We start from the raw sequence: 14,967 nt of genomic DNA, 5'->3' as shown, positions 1-14,967 counted from the left end.
CAGTGAAGGCAGTTGTCGTTATTTTAGGTCAGAAGATCCTGGGTCAAGAATAGTGTGACCCCGAGAGGTAGGACCTAACTAGGGGCGGTACTATCAAAGGTACTAAGCCTATCCACATGCAGAGAGGAAACCGCGGAATCAGACTGTACTGGAGCGAGACGTCATTATGGGGCGGGAACACGGAGGGATGTGGCCACTCCCAGTGCCAGTATCTGTGGGGAGGCGTGGTCACGCCCGATGGCCAGTTTTAAGCCTAGTTAACGGCGTGCTACTATTTGGGGGCGTGGTCAGGCACAGAATTACTGTTCAGTAGCTAACTTGTGTCCGACTTTTTGCCACCCCATGGACTGTAGCACGCCAGGCTACCCTGTCCTCCACTATCTCCCGGAGTTTGTTCAGATTCATGTCCTCTGTCGCCCCCTTCTTCTCCTGCCCTCTATCTTTCCCAGCATCAGGGTCTTTTCCAATGAGTCGGTTCTTCGCATCAGGTAGCCAAATATTGGAGCTTCAGCTTCGGCGTCAGTCCTTCCAATGACTCAGGCTCAGGGGCTTAACGAGAAAGTGTCCACTCCCAGTGCTTGGATTCTTATCAGGACGGGGTCCAACCCCTGGGCGGGATGAAGAATGACCATCCACTGGGTGTGGGTCCAGAATCCCAAACATAACCTGAAGGGGACTGGACCAATCAAGAGCTGTAAAATTGCCTAAGGGGCGTGAACGGCCAATGAGAGAAGCGTAACGGGTTCCAGGGGCGTGGTCAGACTTGTGGGGCCCGACCAACTTGACGCGTTAGATTCTGAGGAGGGCGGGGCCTGCCTCGAGAGAATGACCAATCCTGTTGCCAGAGCCTGAGCTGGCCACCGGAGGACAAGGCCAACCTGGTTTGTTAAGACCTTGGCCAATCTTGGAGTTAGTCGGGGCTCAGGGGAGGAGTTTCCAGTTGCCGGAACCAGTGAGGGCGTTCGGGTTTGAGTACTAGACCCAGCCCTGAAGGGCGGAGCCTAGCGGTGAACCCGGCCAATCACGCCGAAGTCTTGAACGGACCCTCGGAGGTGTGGCCCTCAGGGGGCGTGTCCAGGGCCGGTTCCGGGCCGCCCGTGGGCGTGGCCAGGCCTGGTACTCTGCAGGGGCCATGTCAGCGCCGCCGCCCCTGCAAATCCGCGAGGCTAACGCACACCTGGCTGCCGTTCACCGGCGCGCGGCGGAACTGGAGGCGCGGCTGGAGGCAGCCGAGTGCACGGTGCGCGCCCAGGCAGAGCGCCTGGCGCGCCACGACCAGCAACTGAGTGCCGCTTTAGACGAGCTGGGACGCGCCAAAGACCGGTGAATCTTGGGACCCGGCAGGTGGACTTCTCGGAGGAGTTGGGCAGAGGCAGATCCGAGATAGGAAGGGAATACTGATAGGGGAGACGTGGGCATTCACGTGGAGCTGGACTACTGGTGGGACTGGAAAAACAAACACAAAAATACTTGAATCGTCACTAGATAAAAGTTGAGAGATGTCACTTGGGTGTGGCTATCTAACTTAACAGGGTCCATTTTACCACTAGGCAAAACTGGCTGGTCCTGAGTGGTACAGGGACCACCAGCAGCCTGATGTAGGTATTGGAGCCATGGCAGGTTCTTGGGAGGATGGGATTATATCGGCAGTTTTGAAGAGTCTTTCTAGCTGAGGATTCAGAGGGATGAGACAAGCGCCCAGGGAAGTAAGTGTTTCTGAGGACCCGGTGGGAAAAAATTCAGAGCTGGTTGGACTTGTTACTCTATCTTTACTGAGCAACCTACCATGCGCCAGGCCCTGTGCTGGTCATTAGGGCACATCAGTAAGACCTGTACAGCCCTGCCCTCAAGCACACTGTTTGGCAGTTACAACACAGGGTGACTGGGATGTGTGTGTATGATGGCTGGGGAGGGAAGTGGCAACCCACTCCAGTATTCAACCTGCTCACAGTATTCTTGTGTATGATGGAGGGCAACACGGCTCTAGGAGGGCCCGGAGGGAAGGCTTCTTGGAGGAGGGGGCATCTAAGCTGAACAGCAAATAGGAAGAGATGGAGGGGACAAGGGAACTGATAGGGGGTGAATGAGGGAGTGTGTTAGTCTGCTGAGGTTGCCATTATAGAATACCACAGACTGGTGTCTTAAACAATATCAAATGAGTCCTCACAGTTCTGGAGGCTGGGAAGTTCAAAATCAAGGCAATGATTCAGTTCTGGTGAGCGTCCTCTTCCGGGCTTGCCAACAGTCATCTTCTCACTTTGTCCTCACAAAGCACACACACACACACACACACACAGAGCAAGCTCTGGTATCTCTTCTTAAAAGGAAACCCTTCATTACATCATGTAAACTTTCCTTACCTCTCAAGGCCCCTTTCTCCAAATACTATCACTGCGTAGGGATTCAATCTATGAATCTGGGGATGGAGGTTGGGAGCAGGGGGAAGAGAACCTCTGGTGGCCGGGTACCATAATGGTTCCGTCTTGCCTTCCTGCCAGTGAGATTGCCGCCCTCCAGGAGCAGCTGCTGACCTCCGAGGCTGCTGTTCAGAGTCTGCAGGCTGCCGTGCGCCAGAGGGACAAGCTCATCGGGCAGTTGCAGCCCCGGGCTGAGTTGCTGCAGGATCTCTGCCGCCGCCGGCCGCCCCTGGCTGGGCTGCTGGCCACCCTGGCGGAGGCCGAGCGCCTGGGGCCCCTGCCGGCCAGTGGCTCACTCCCTGGTAGGCCCAGCTCACCCCTTGCCAACAGTACTGGGGAGGAAGAGGACAGCGACCAGCTCGAGCCCGCAGTGTTTGGGACCACTGTGTGAGTCCCAGAGAGCAGGTTCCGGAATGGAGAAAGAGGACTCCAGTGGGGACTTCTACTGCCTGGGTATCCTCAGGGTTAACATATTCCAGAGAGGACCCCTTGGAAGAGCCATAATCCTCAGCGTCAGAACCTGTTAAAAAGGCATAGGTTTCATATGGGTGGCCTGCAGGCCAAATGCAGATGAAATCAGCCAGGTTTTCTTTCTTTTTTTCTTTTAAAAAGCAAAACTGAATCAATCACCCTTGTTGGAGAACTGGTTGTGCTTACACACGAATCTGGATTTCTGGCTTCGGGCTGGGCTGTACCTGCCTGGATCTGAGTCCAGGACACCCTCTTTAGCAAGGGCAAGTTTCCATTCACCCCCTTATCTCTCAAGGCCAGATGTCTGGCCCTTGAAACATCTGAGTTAGAGACCTCTCTTTTTCTGGTGGAGGTGGATGGCATCAAGTGCCACGTGATTTGAGTCTCTCCCTGTTTTCTCCCTCTTTTCCTGCCCCGGTTTTTGTTCCTCCGGAAGTACTCTTCATCCTAAAGCCTTATTCTTCATCTCAGTCCAGAATTGTGAACCTCAAGCCTCAGGCCATTTTGCATTGGTTATACTTAGATATTTTCCCCCCTAATTCTATCCTCCTCTCAACCCAGGAAGGAGTGTGCAGGTGGGATGTGCCGAGATGCTGGCAACCAGGCTTCACAGCCCAGGCAAACTCAGGCATCCCGTAACCTTCTCTTCATAGCATCCTGCCTTGGGGTCTTTACACTGGCTGTTTCCTCTGCCTAGAATGCTCTTCCCCCAGATGCCACATGCCTGGCTCCTGCTCACTCAGGTCTTTGCTCAAACGTCACCTCTTCTGAGAGGGCTTCCATGATTGTCTTATCAGAAGTCATTGTTCCCCATTCCACCCCCGCTCATTGCCCCATTTTACTTCCTTTATGTAACTTTTTACCATTGGAGTGGAAGCTCCATGAGGGCAGGTTTTTGTTTTCTGTCTCCTGTGCCTGGCACACCCTGGGACCCAGCACATCTGATGAGGCCCCCGGCAACTTTCCTTTCGTAGCACCAGCTGGCTCCTTTTTCTAATCCTCTGAGAATCTATTTTTTCACTCCTTATTTGTATGCTGCCGTTGTTGGCCAGAGACATTTGAGGCACTTTGCTTTTTTTATCAGAACAGGGAGCAATGTCTCTTTCTCTGCCCAGCCCAAGTGCCTGGCCTGGGACTATGGCAGCCGTTTCCTGCCTCCTGACTCAGGGAATCCCCACCCCAGGAACCACTGCGGGGCACAGCCCCTTTCAGCCCGGAAAGCTCAGCATCTGTCCTCCGCCCTGCAGAGGGTGCCGCCTGGCATCACACAGTGACCCCCTCAGTGTGTAACAATGGCCCAGTTTTCTCCTCTGGACGAATAAGGGGGCTGCTGTTTGTACAAGGGGAAGGCAGGCTAGGGCCTGTCTACGCTCAAGAATAAACCAAATGACTTCATGGCACCACTGCTCCCTCCTGCTTTCTTCCTACTTCCTCCCCTTCCTGCTGGAGGTGGCTGTTGTGCTGCTCCTGGGTCCAGGGTGGGGCCCCACTGGGTGGGAGCTTGTGCCAAGCACTCCACATATACAGCTCTGTCTCTTAAGCCACCTATGCACACAGGCATTGCCCCATTTTATAGCTATGCAAAGTGAGGCTCAGAGAAGTAAAGTGAAAGGGCCTCTGGGTTTGGAGGGCCCTTGCCACTTCCAATTTTTTTAAAATAAAGTTAATTAAAATAAAACACAACCATTTATTTGGCTGTGTCAGCTTAGTTGTAGCACATGGGTTCTTTGTGGTGACACAGAAGCTTAGTTGCCCCATAGCATGTGGGATCTTAGTTCCCCAACTAGGGACTGAACCTGTGTCCCCTGCACTGGAAGGCAGACTCTTAACCACTGGACCAACCAGGGAAGTCCCCCCAATTTTTTATTGTTGAGATTCTGATTCTCTCAGAGATGCAGAGATGCCCAAACAGAGCTACAATAATTGTGATTACGTTTTACATTTCTTTATAGAAAACCCCGACGTTTATAATCCTCACAAAAGCACACGATGGAGCTATTTCTTTGTGCCTGCACAGAGAATGTTGGACTGCATGCAGCAAGTCACGAGAACTTCTGCAGCAGAATGTCACTGCAGTTTCTCCTAACAGTCGATGGTGTTGCATCCGCTGTGGCGTGAATCACAGTGACAGGTTGCTTGTGATCCACAGCTTGGCTTCATTTGGGAGCAGCAACTTCGGACAATACCATTGTGCTGGGTGCAACTCCCAAGCTTTGAAAAGCCTCTGATGATCTCTCGGTCTCTGTGGGTGGGCAGGGGTTCCCCAAACAGGGGCCTGTATTTTAAGTCCTGTAAAATCCATTATCATCTTCGATCTTAGCCTGCTGATATGAGACTCAGTTGGCCAGATGTCCAGTCTGATGGCAGGCCTTCTCTGCCGGTGGTCTTGGTTCCTCTTGGATTATGGAAGTCAGGGGGCCAGGGGTCCTTCTCTGGCCAGATAAGCGGCTTGTCATGAGCAAGCCCACCAAGCGATGTCTGAGAACCGGAAACCAACCCCCAAAAGACCCATGTTGACAAAAGTACCACAACTGGCCATAATTAACTACTGAGAATTGCTTCGTCCAACTCAACATTAATGTTTACACGACTGGCTGCGTCTCAGCTCAGCCAGCGCTCGTCTGAGCAGCTCCTGTTGGATGTGGGCCTGGGCCATCTCGAGTCTTTAAACTTGAATTCCTCAGCAGCTTCAGCTGCAGCCCTGTGGAAAGGGGCTGGGGGCTGGTGAAGCCCAGAGAGGGGAGGGGTCGCATAGGAATTGGGCCTGGCCTCCCCTCATCTGGGACACTGGTCCCTGGCAGGGCTGGGACCGCAGCTCCCCTCCCGCACTCCCCCCACCCTCCTCCCAGCCTGGGTCTGGCTCTCTCCCAGGGCTGGGAGAGAGCAGGCGGATGGTGGTCGGGCAGTGCTGACAGCAACAGCGCCGGCCTGCCCTCCTTGGCCTTCTCCACGCCCCGCAGGGCTGTGCTTGTGGCCACAGGGCCCTGGCATAGGGAGAGTTACAGCGGGGCCCCTCCTGGTCTCCAGGGCCCTGTCCCCTAGCAACAGCCCTGCCTGGCAGGACGCACTGCCAGCGCTGGGCACAACGGGCAGGAGGCAGGCAGAGCGGCCACCCGGACTCCAGGACAGATCAAGGCGGCCAGTCCGTAGCCTGGTGGCTGAGCAGGAGCCCCTCCTCCCAGATCTCTAGCCTGTCCAGCCACCCAGAGAGCCCGGAGCCAGCATGGATGCTGTGGACACCACCATGGAGAAGCTCCGAGCCCAGTGCCTGTCCCGAGGGGCCTCGGGCATCCAGGGTGTGGCCAGGTGAGCTTTCCTCTCACATCTCCCCGACCCCCAGTCCCACGGATCTTTTCGAACCCCATATCCCTGCCCCCCAGATATTTTCGCCGCCTGGACCGGGATGGGAGCCGCTCCCTGGATGTGGGGGAGCTCCAGCGGGGCTTGGCTGAGCTGGGGCTGGTGCTGGACGCAGCTGAGATGGAGGGCGTGTGCAGGCGCTGGGACCGTGATGGCAGCGGGACGTTGGACCTGGAGGAGTTCCTGCGAGCGCTGCGGGTGAGCTGGGGGGTGCAGCAGTGTCCCTTCCTCCCATTGGGGTGCTGTGGAGGCCAAGGGGAGCCTCTGTGCTTCCTACCCCCCGGTCACCACCACACCCTCCCCAGCCCCCCATGTCCCAGGCCCGGGAGGCGGTAGTTGCAGCTGCGTTCGCCAAGCTGGACCGCAGTGGTGATGGCGTGGTGACCGTAGATGATCTCCGGGGGGTATACAGCGGCCGCACTCACCCAAAGGTGCGAAGCGGGGAGTGGACTGAAGAGCAGGTGCTCCGCCACTTCCTGGACAACTTCGACTCCTCCGAGAAGGATGGGCAGGTGGGTGCCTGCATACCCCGGTCCCTTGTCCACACCTCCGGAACCCCCCAACCGCCTGTCTGCCCCCAGGTGACGCTGGCTGAGTTCCAGGACTACTACAGTGGTGTGAGCGCCTCCATGGATACGGATGAGGAGTTTGTGGCCATGATGACCAGCGCCTGGCGGCTGTGAGCCATGCACCCTCATGCAGCCGGCACCCTGGAGCCAGGACCCCTCTCATCTGGGCTTGGAGCTGAGCAGCCCTGGGGTGGGGGTGGGGAGGAGTGTGGCAGGTCTGAGGCCACAGAACCGGCTGGACCAGGTCTCCGGGTGTACTGCTTGGCCACCAGTTCCCCTAATGGGTCACTGGCTCAGGACCCCAGGAAGAAAGGCCCCTTGCCCACATCGTGCTAACCCCAAACCTCCTCCCATCCCTGCTCAGTGAACCTTGACTGCCAGCACCCCTACCCCTCCCTGTGGGTCCCCGGGAAGCCAGGCTGCACCTGGTGGGGAAGCGGACAGCTCTTGTGTGAAGCCAGCCGCTGCAAGTCTCGGAAGGCAGCCATTCTGGGTCACCTGCCCAGGTCTGCAGTGTGGGGCAGAGGCCACCACCCTGCGGGCAGGCCAGGCTGCTTCCTGGTCAGGTTGTCCAGCTTCCTGAGGCCCCTGGGGCATGCAGGAGGCCAGCGTTTTAGTTAAAAGTTTTAATGTAGTTCCCAAATACATTTCATATGACAATCTTACATAAATGTTCCAAAACACGTGGGCATTATCTGGTTTTTACTTGTCACTAGTTGACTAAGGCTTAAAGCAGAGAAGTGTGACCGGATCTGCTGGGGGGGCCTTTGGTGATGTCCCATGGCTCAGGCACGGCTGCAGGGCCACCCCGGGGTGCGGGTGGCGTGGCTCAGACGGCCCCCTCCTCACCCCGTCAGGGCGGGCGGGAGGTTTCCTGTGAACCCCTGGAGCCTCCTCTGCGAGCCCCGATGTGGGGGAGGCAGCGCCCAGTTGCTCTTGGCCACACTCCGGGGTGGGCAAGCAGAGGGCGCGCTCCTGTGTGTGCTGAGAGCACGGGTTCTGCCTGCTATCTGAAACCGCTCTGCTTGCTGGCCCCTCCGCGAAGGCCCCACCAGGGTTGCCCTCTCAGAGGCCCCCAGCCCTCGACAGTCCTGGGGGGCAGAGACGTCCAGGGCCTGGTGAGGGAAGAGTGGCCAAGAGCAGGAAGCAGGCTTGCACCTGGGTACCCAAGGCTGGGTGACCCATGTCATGGGCACAGACAGGAGGATGGAGACCCCCCGACCCCACATCCAGTGACCCTTTTCTAGACAAGCTCTCCAGGCCCAGGGCCCAATCTGTCCACACCCCACGACTTGGCCTGGAGGAATCCCAGGTGGGGAACCCATGGGGCTGGCTCTCAAGCAGTCCTGAGTGCCCCCACCATGGGGGCTGGGGTCACAGGGGGAACCAGGGTGCAGCCCACAACGCAGCCACGCCTGCTCCACACACAGAAGTGCCTCGCTCAACCTAGGAAACCAACACAAAGCCTTGGGGGGAGAAAAGATCTAAAAATAAAACCCCCAAGTCAGAACGTGGGGGCGGGAGGTAAAGACGGTGGTAACAGGCGGTCCAGCAGGCCCAGTGTTACACTGTGAGACGGCCTGGCGGCCTGGGCAGGCGGCAGGGGAAGCCGGCGACACAGGGAGGTCGGGGTGAAGAAACGAGGTGTCCCAGTCCCAGTGAGAAGCCGTGACAAGTCTTAATGTGCCATTTCAATTCAAGGTGGGGAGGGAAGAAATGTTCTTTTTCGTTTTGCTCATCAATATGATGAGGTTCGTGTCCCAAACCACATTCAGGCAGTTCCCGAGTCTGCTTCTGAACGGGACGTGCGGATCCAGACTGTGGCCAACCCAGCGGGGAGTGTGGTTCCCGAGCCCCGTGCCTCGATGCTGCCGGGGGAGGGGCGGGTGGGCAGACAGACGGACAAAGCAGCAGGCTCGCGGCGGCTGGCTCCTGGCGCTATGTGCTTCCAGCCGTCTGCCCGTCGCCTTCATCGCCGGCGCCTGTGGGAAGCAGTGGCCTTGCTGTCAAGTCCCTGCCTGGGACACAGCCCCAGCCCAGGCCACCCTGGGACATCCGACTCACCGCCTGTGGGGGCCCCCGACGGGGTCAGCACATCGTCGTCATCACTGTCATCCTCGTTGGATGGGGCGGTCCCAGGCTCAGGGGCTGGTGCCTTGGCCTCCTGCTCCTGCTCCACGCGGCTACGCAGGGCCAGGATGCGGTGGTGCAGGGCCGCATACAGCTGGCCTGTGTCCTTGGAGCTGGCCTGGGGGCAGAGGGGAGGGCCAGGTGACTAGGCCTCTCGGGGAGACCCCTCCTCAGTCAATGAAGCCCCCAGGCCAGGACTCGGAGTGGGGTGCCTGACCTCCCTCCTCAACAAACCCTGGGGGCAGCAAACAGAAGCTCCTGCGGGTGTAGGTCTTGCCCTCCCGACCCTGGAGGCCTCCCGCTCTCCCTGGCCAGGCCCCCGTGCAGGGCGCCCAGTGCTGCCCGCTTGTGCCTGGCAGCCGCCTGGCCTCTACCGGGGCTGCTCACCGAGATCAGGAAGACCTTCACGCCCTGGTCCTCAGTGTCCATGGCCGTGATGCGGATGCTCTTCTCGCTGGCCTTGTCCATCTGCATTTGGGCCCACAGCTTGGTGTTGAGGATCAGTCGCAGGCTGCCCTGGGTCCGCATCACTGCAACCAGGGAGGACGTCAGTCCTGCCCGCCCCCGCCCCCCACCCCAGGAAAACACACACCTGCAGGAAAGTCAACATCCCAGGGAGAAATCCCACAACAGCCTCCCACCCGCCCGTCTGCCGAGCAGCAGCCCTGGCACCCCTGCCACTGAGGTGAGTGCAGTGGGTGGAAGTGGTGCCTGGACAGGCTTCCTAGGAAAGGGGCTAGTTAGGGGGCAGTAGGGGGCATGCTGCATGAGGGTGGGCTGCACACTGGGGACATGCCACATGAAGCTGACACCCCCTGACCGTCGTCACCCACAAGCCAAGGTCCAGCTCCCGCCCCATGAGGAGGAGCTGAACACTAGGAGGAAATGCTGGGGCTGACTGCTGCTCAGCGCATCCCTCAGGAGACGGCTGAGGGCAGCACGCGGTGGAGAGAACCTGGGACAGACCCTTCCCTCGGAAACGCAGGTGAGACCTGAGTTCCACCCACAGCCAGCCCGAGGCCAATGTCATCCTGCTTGACCTGTCCCGGCCTACCCTCCTGTCTACGCCCCAACCTTGAAAACCTGGAGCAGGTTAGATGTGGTCACCCCAACCCAGGTGCCCCCACCCCACCCCCCAAGGTGAGTTCTGAAGGAAGGTCTGTCTGTGCCAAGGGTCAAAGGCTGTGTGGGGTGAAAGGAGGGCATGGCCAGAAAGGACCTCAATGAGGAGGGGAGGGCATGGCTACAAGGAAGCTGACCACAGCCTGATGACCAGGGGATAAGCCACGACCTGGAGGTCTTGAAATCCTGTGCCCTCTCTGCCCCCTGCTTGCACGTTTCCATTAGAAAAATTGGAAAAGAAACAAAGGGATGTCTATGGGCAGGGGTGCAAAGACCTGTGCCCGAACAGGAGGGCCATTTCCATCTCTGTTCCAGTTCTGAGCCCAAACACATAAAACACCGTTGAAAGGACACAGTGTGAGCTACACCTGGGCCAGGGATCAACATTTCTGTAAAAGTCGGATGACAACTTTTAATTTGGGAGGATAACTTACAAAAAAAAAAAAAGATGAGTACACATGTCTCACACATATGCAAACACACTCACATACATACTTTTTGTAACAATCATACTTTCAGGAATAAAATTCATGTAAAAAATAGTACCGGAAACATTATTTATGGGTCAAGAAAAATTAGGGACCCAAACGTCCATCAAAAGGGAAATGGCTAAAATATATTCAGTCGGTGGAATATTAATGTGGAAGTTTTTCAAGAACTTTTTAAGTCATGTTTTAAGGCAAATGGAACAAGAGAGGAACATGCTCACTAAAGAGAGTGAGGGTAAGAGGGTGAGACAGAATCGCCCCACTTCCTTAAAAAAGGGCCACAGAGCAGGAATGGATCTACCCAAACGTTCTCAGCAGGGATTTCCCTTTTTCATAAAGAGATTTTAGCTGATGTTTGATTTCTTTGTTTTCCCACCATAAAACAACTGGCACTTTTATTATCGAAAAATAAGTTCAAAAACTGCTGAATCCTTTTATCTATTTTCAGAGTCAGAAAGAGAATCAGAGAAGGACTGGCAGTGGGAGCCTCTGGGCTGGGTGGGATGGGTCCCTCAGGTTGAGGGCTGGCCATGGACACACGTCGGGGGCCCGAATCCCCCAGGCCCCTCACGGGAACCCGGCCACAGCTCACCTAGTCGGGACTGCAACGTCCCGTCGTCAGTTGACGCCATGTCGTTGAGTCTGAGCAGCCCCCGGCCTCTCTCCACCCACGACTGCGAGGTCTTGTCAAAGACAAACAGCTTACATTGGATCTGCAACACAAGGTGAACGTGCATGAACCACCAGGTTCAACAAACTATGGCCCAGGGGACACATCTGGCCCTTCGCCACTTTTCTGTCCTGCTTTCAAGCTAAAATGGATTTTACATTTTCAGAAGAGTATTAAAAAAAATCACTATGGAAATGCAAATCAAAACCACAATGTGGGGGACCTCTCTGGTGGTCCTATGGTTAAGAATCTGTCTTCCAGTACAGGGGACACAAGTTCACCCCTGCTCGGGGAACTAAGATCCTACATGTTATAGGGCAGCAAGACCTGACATAACCAAGTAAATAAAAAGATAAAAAATCCACAATGTGATACCACTTCACACTCACTAAGATGGCTGTAACCAAAGGACAGATGGAAACAGGTGCTGGAGGATGTGGAGAAAGCAGAACCCTCACACCTCGCCGATGGAAATGGAAACTGGTGCAGCCGCTGTGGAAAACTGTCCTTTAAAGCGTTAAACACGGACTTATCACACAGCCCAGAAATCCCACTTGTAAGTATCTACCCAAGAAGAGTGAAGCAGGTGTGCACGGAGAAACCTGTACACGAGTGTTCATGCTGCTGCTGCTGCTAAGTTGCTTCAGTTGTGTCCGACTCTGCGACTCCATAGATGGCAGGCCATCAGGCTCCCCCATCCCTGGGATTCTCAAGGCAAGAACACTGGAGTGGGTTGCCATTTCCTTCTCCAATGCATAAAAGTGAAAAGTGAAAGTGAAGTCGCTCAGTCGTGTCCGACTCTTAGCGACCCATGGACTACAGCCTACCAGGCTCCTCCACCCATGGGATTTTCCAGGCAGGAGTACTGGAGTGGGGTGCCATTGCCTTCTCCGCGAGTGTTCATGGGGTATCATTAATTCCCCCAAAGTGGAAACAAAGCAGGTGTCCACCAACAGGAGATGGGATGAGCAAATGTGGTCCATCTGTACAGTGGACAGTCACTCAGTCATGAAGAACGAGGCTCTGACACATGTTCCAACAGGGACGAACCCTGAGAACATGCTGCTCAGTGAGAGAGACCAGACCCCAGAGACAACACAGCATGAGTCTGCTGACATGAAATGCCCAGAACAGGCACATCCAGAGAGAGAGAGAGGATTCGTGGTCGCCAGGGGCTGGCGGAGAGGGGGATGGAGAAATCACTGCTGAAGGGCATAAGGCTTCTTTTGGGGGGCAAAAATGTTCTAAAGCAGTGATGACATTTGTACAACTTTCTGAATGTGCTAAAAATCACTGAACTGTACACTTTAAAAAAGGTGAATTTCATAGCATGTGCACTGTATCTCAACAAAGCTGTTTTATGTTTAAAAAAGTGCAACAGAGACCATAACTGACCCTTTACAGAAAGAAGTCCGTAGATCTTTGTAAGTCAACATCTCTTGGTAGTAAAATCAATCTGTGAGTAGGGATAAGCAGTACCACAGAAAACTCCCCAAAGCCACATGTACATGGTTTACAGACACACATTCGGGTACGTGTGGAAGGATGAAGGGCAGATGGAGCCCTACTGCCCTGACCTGCCTCCCCAGAAAGGGAGGACCGTGGGGATGTGGCAGGAGGGCCGTGAAGTCTGGGCTAAGAGGAGGATACAGCACACTGGGACAAGACAGTCACAGCTGCTAAGCGGGCGGCAGGAAGAAGTGTCTGTTTCAGGTCTGTAATTTGTCTTTAGACAGACCATGCGGCACAAGCAGGTGGGCACTCACCTGCAGCACGTTGCTCTCGGCCTCCTCCCCGGTGATGACCTCCACCTTCTCTAGCAGGCACTTCCGCGCCGTTGCCTTGGTGTAGGCGGCTGCTGACTCAGCCAGGGACTCTGCAAAGTGATTAGCTCAACGCCACTGACTATTGACTTGGCTGGGGGGACGGTGTACCACATGGGACACCCCAAGGGGGCCAGTGCCTCTGGGAGCCACACCTTGGCCCACAGGGGACCCTGCTAACGCACCCTGTGACTCTGCCAGGAGCAGCCAGCACAGCTCCGCTTCCCACTCTCCTGGCTCCGGGGAGAACAGAAGATAGCGAGACCTCTGAGGGTGCTGAAGAGTACCCCCTCAGCCACCTCGGTCGGGGACAGACACCTCACCCCATTCTGGGTCACCAGGCAGTGCCTGGGCCTGGCTGTCCTGAGCTGGCCAAGCCCCCTTCTGCTAACTGGATGCCCGCACTCATGGCTGCAGTTCACAGTGTCCCCGGCCACCCTCCTGGGACAGGACCAAGGCCTACCTTTCTCAGGGGTGGCCTCCTGGGACGAGGACTCGGATCCGGACTCTGCCGCTGTGTTTTCTCTGTTGGCATCTGAGCTGAGTTCATTTAACTTGGGTGGGCTCTGTGGGGAGTGAAGGTATACAGAAGAAGGTGGCTATGTGGGGAGGTGGTCCCAGTGGGCTGACCGCTGCGGACAGGAGGCCCCTCTGCTGGGAGGTGGCTCTCGGCACGTTCTCTTCTGGGCAGAGGGTTTCTCTCCACCAGCTTCCCTCTTGGGAGCCTGGGGAGCTGCCCAGCCCTAGCCCCTCTCCACTCAGCGCTCGCTGAGCATCCTCGGACGACACCCTAGACATAGGCCTGCCCTGGATGTTGTATGTGAACTGCCTCTGGAACCTCTCTGGCATCACCAGGAGGCGGGGGCCACTAACTGACCACAGGCCACCTGGTCACCTTGGTCTGTGAGGTAATTCTTTGACTACTTCATTGTAATCGAAAAAGGACACTGCTGATACTCAAGAAAAGCAGCAGGGAGTTCCTCAGCATAATCAACACAGAGACCAAGGTGCCCGGAGTCAGGTGAGCCCCCACCAGCACCTGAGCCACCCTCACAAATGGATACAACAAGGGTGGGAATGTGTGGTTGGGGGAATAAAAGGAAAAAATAAGGAAGCAGGTAACAATTCTAGAAGCCCATCCTGGGCCAGAAGACGACCCGAGGTATGTGTTATGGGTGCAGGGGACACTGTGGGGGCCTGTCCGAGGGTGCCACCCCCACCACCCACTCCGTGCTGTGGCCTCACAGTCGGGGTGGGGCCACCCTCCCCTGGCGTCAGAGGTGGCTCGTGGTAGTCCCAGCAGCACAGAGCTGAGGGCTCTGGCCGCCAGCTGCCCCGCTTGCCCTGAGATGAGCAATGACAGGAAGTGCAACCCAGGCTCCCGCAGAGCCTCCCTGGGCCGCCAGGTCTGTCCCTCCTGGCCCCGCATGCTGTTTAGGCTGAGTCTGAGTTGGGTCTTCTTTCTCTTACTCGGCAAAAGAAAGCACTCTAATGTCACAGCAGGCACACCCCATGTGCCCCTGTGACCTGCGGGTGGCTCTGGAAGTCTCTGGGCCCCAAGGATCATCTCCACGGGGTCACTCACCAGCACGCGCTCACTCATGTTCTGGCCAAACACGAATTTGCTGCTGGCGGCGTCGGCACTGTTGGTTGCATTCTCTAAGCTGCAGAGGAGATGCACTCTGAGTGAGTGTGGGGCGTCAGGGACACAAGGCCAGCGGTGTGCACGCCCGCACACATAATATGCACGGCTGGAGCAGAAAGCAGCCAAGGCCCCGCAAGGCCAAGTGGGCCGGTCTGCCTCGCCAGGGACAGGACCCCACAGGCTCTGGGTTGGGCCCCACTGGGAGGCAAACAGGAACCCTTGGCTCCAGTTGCCTGGCACCAACTGCTTAGTCACTGTGAGACACACCGGAC

The 14,967-nt window shown here is 56.5% G+C and overlaps 3 protein-coding genes across 9 annotated transcripts in view; 2 read left to right on the top strand and 1 right to left on the bottom strand.

Moving 5' to 3' along the window:
• Window positions 1-1,124: 1,124 nt before the first annotated feature.
• VMAC (vimentin type intermediate filament associated coiled-coil protein) lies at window positions 1,125-4,880 on the top strand. Of its 2 annotated transcripts, XR_008199715.1 has the most exons (3): window positions 1,125-1,323; window positions 2,499-2,870; window positions 4,841-4,880. XR_008199715.1 is itself a non-coding variant. In XM_052644015.1 (2 exons), the coding sequence occupies exons 1-2, from the start codon at window positions 1,133-1,135 to the stop codon at window positions 2,806-2,808; spliced, it is 501 nt and encodes a 166-aa protein (XP_052499975.1). In that variant the 5' UTR covers window positions 1,125-1,132; the 3' UTR covers window positions 2,809-4,318. The 2 variants fall into 2 exon arrangements, 1 of the variants encoding a protein (XP_052499975.1); XM_052644015.1 differs by lacking the exon at window positions 4,841-4,880 and having other exon boundaries at window positions 2,499-4,318.
• Window positions 4,881-6,111: 1,231 nt separating this feature from the next.
• CAPS (calcyphosine) lies at window positions 6,112-6,931 on the top strand. Its single transcript, XM_052644014.1, has 4 exons — window positions 6,112-6,194; window positions 6,269-6,446; window positions 6,554-6,760; window positions 6,830-6,931. Exons 1-4 carry the CDS (start codon window positions 6,112-6,114, stop codon window positions 6,929-6,931), a joined length of 570 nt encoding a protein of 189 aa, XP_052499974.1.
• A 503-nt stretch (window positions 6,932-7,434) lies between these two features.
• RANBP3 (RAN binding protein 3) overlaps window positions 7,435-14,967 on the bottom strand; it is a 50,727-nt gene continuing 43,194 nt past the window's right edge. For all 6 annotated transcript variants that reach the window (XM_052644005.1, XM_052644004.1, XM_052644003.1 and 3 more), the window contains 7 exons: window positions 14,636-14,714; window positions 13,514-13,616; window positions 12,994-13,103; window positions 11,150-11,270; window positions 9,335-9,477; window positions 8,882-9,065; window positions 7,435-8,799 (listed from right to left, as the gene is read on the bottom strand). In XM_052644005.1, coding sequence (XP_052499965.1) covers window positions 8,756-8,799; window positions 8,882-9,065; window positions 9,335-9,477; window positions 11,150-11,270; window positions 12,994-13,103; window positions 13,514-13,616; window positions 14,636-14,714 — 784 coding nt within the window. In that variant the 3' untranslated portion in view covers window positions 7,435-8,755. The remainder of the gene's footprint in view (window positions 8,800-8,881; window positions 9,066-9,334; window positions 9,478-11,149; window positions 11,271-12,993; window positions 13,104-13,513; window positions 13,617-14,635; window positions 14,715-14,967) is intronic.

Source organism: Budorcas taxicolor, chromosome 7 (genome assembly GCF_023091745.1).
Source record: "Budorcas taxicolor isolate Tak-1 chromosome 7, Takin1.1, whole genome shotgun sequence".
Taxonomy (NCBI): Eukaryota; Metazoa; Chordata; class Mammalia; order Artiodactyla; family Bovidae; genus Budorcas; species Budorcas taxicolor.
The sequence above is the reverse complement of the archived record's forward strand: the minus strand, read 5'-3'. Positions and strand labels throughout refer to the sequence as shown.

Coding starts and splice junctions, on each gene's coding strand:
- VMAC (XM_052644015.1), top strand. CDS start 1,133: ATGTCAGCGCCGCCGCCCCTGCAAATCCGCGAGGCTAACGCACACCTG. Junction 1,324..2,498: donor CTGGGACGCGCCAAAGACCG/GTGAATCTTGGG, acceptor CCTTCCTGCCAG/TGAGATTGCCGCCCTCCAGG.
- CAPS (XM_052644014.1), top strand. CDS start 6,112: ATGGATGCTGTGGACACCACCATGGAGAAGCTCCGAGCCCAGTGCCTG. Junction 6,195..6,268: donor GGCATCCAGGGTGTGGCCAG/GTGAGCTTTCCT, acceptor CCTGCCCCCCAG/ATATTTTCGCCGCCTGGACC. Junction 6,447..6,553: donor AGTTCCTGCGAGCGCTGCGG/GTGAGCTGGGGG, acceptor CACCCTCCCCAG/CCCCCCATGTCCCAGGCCCG.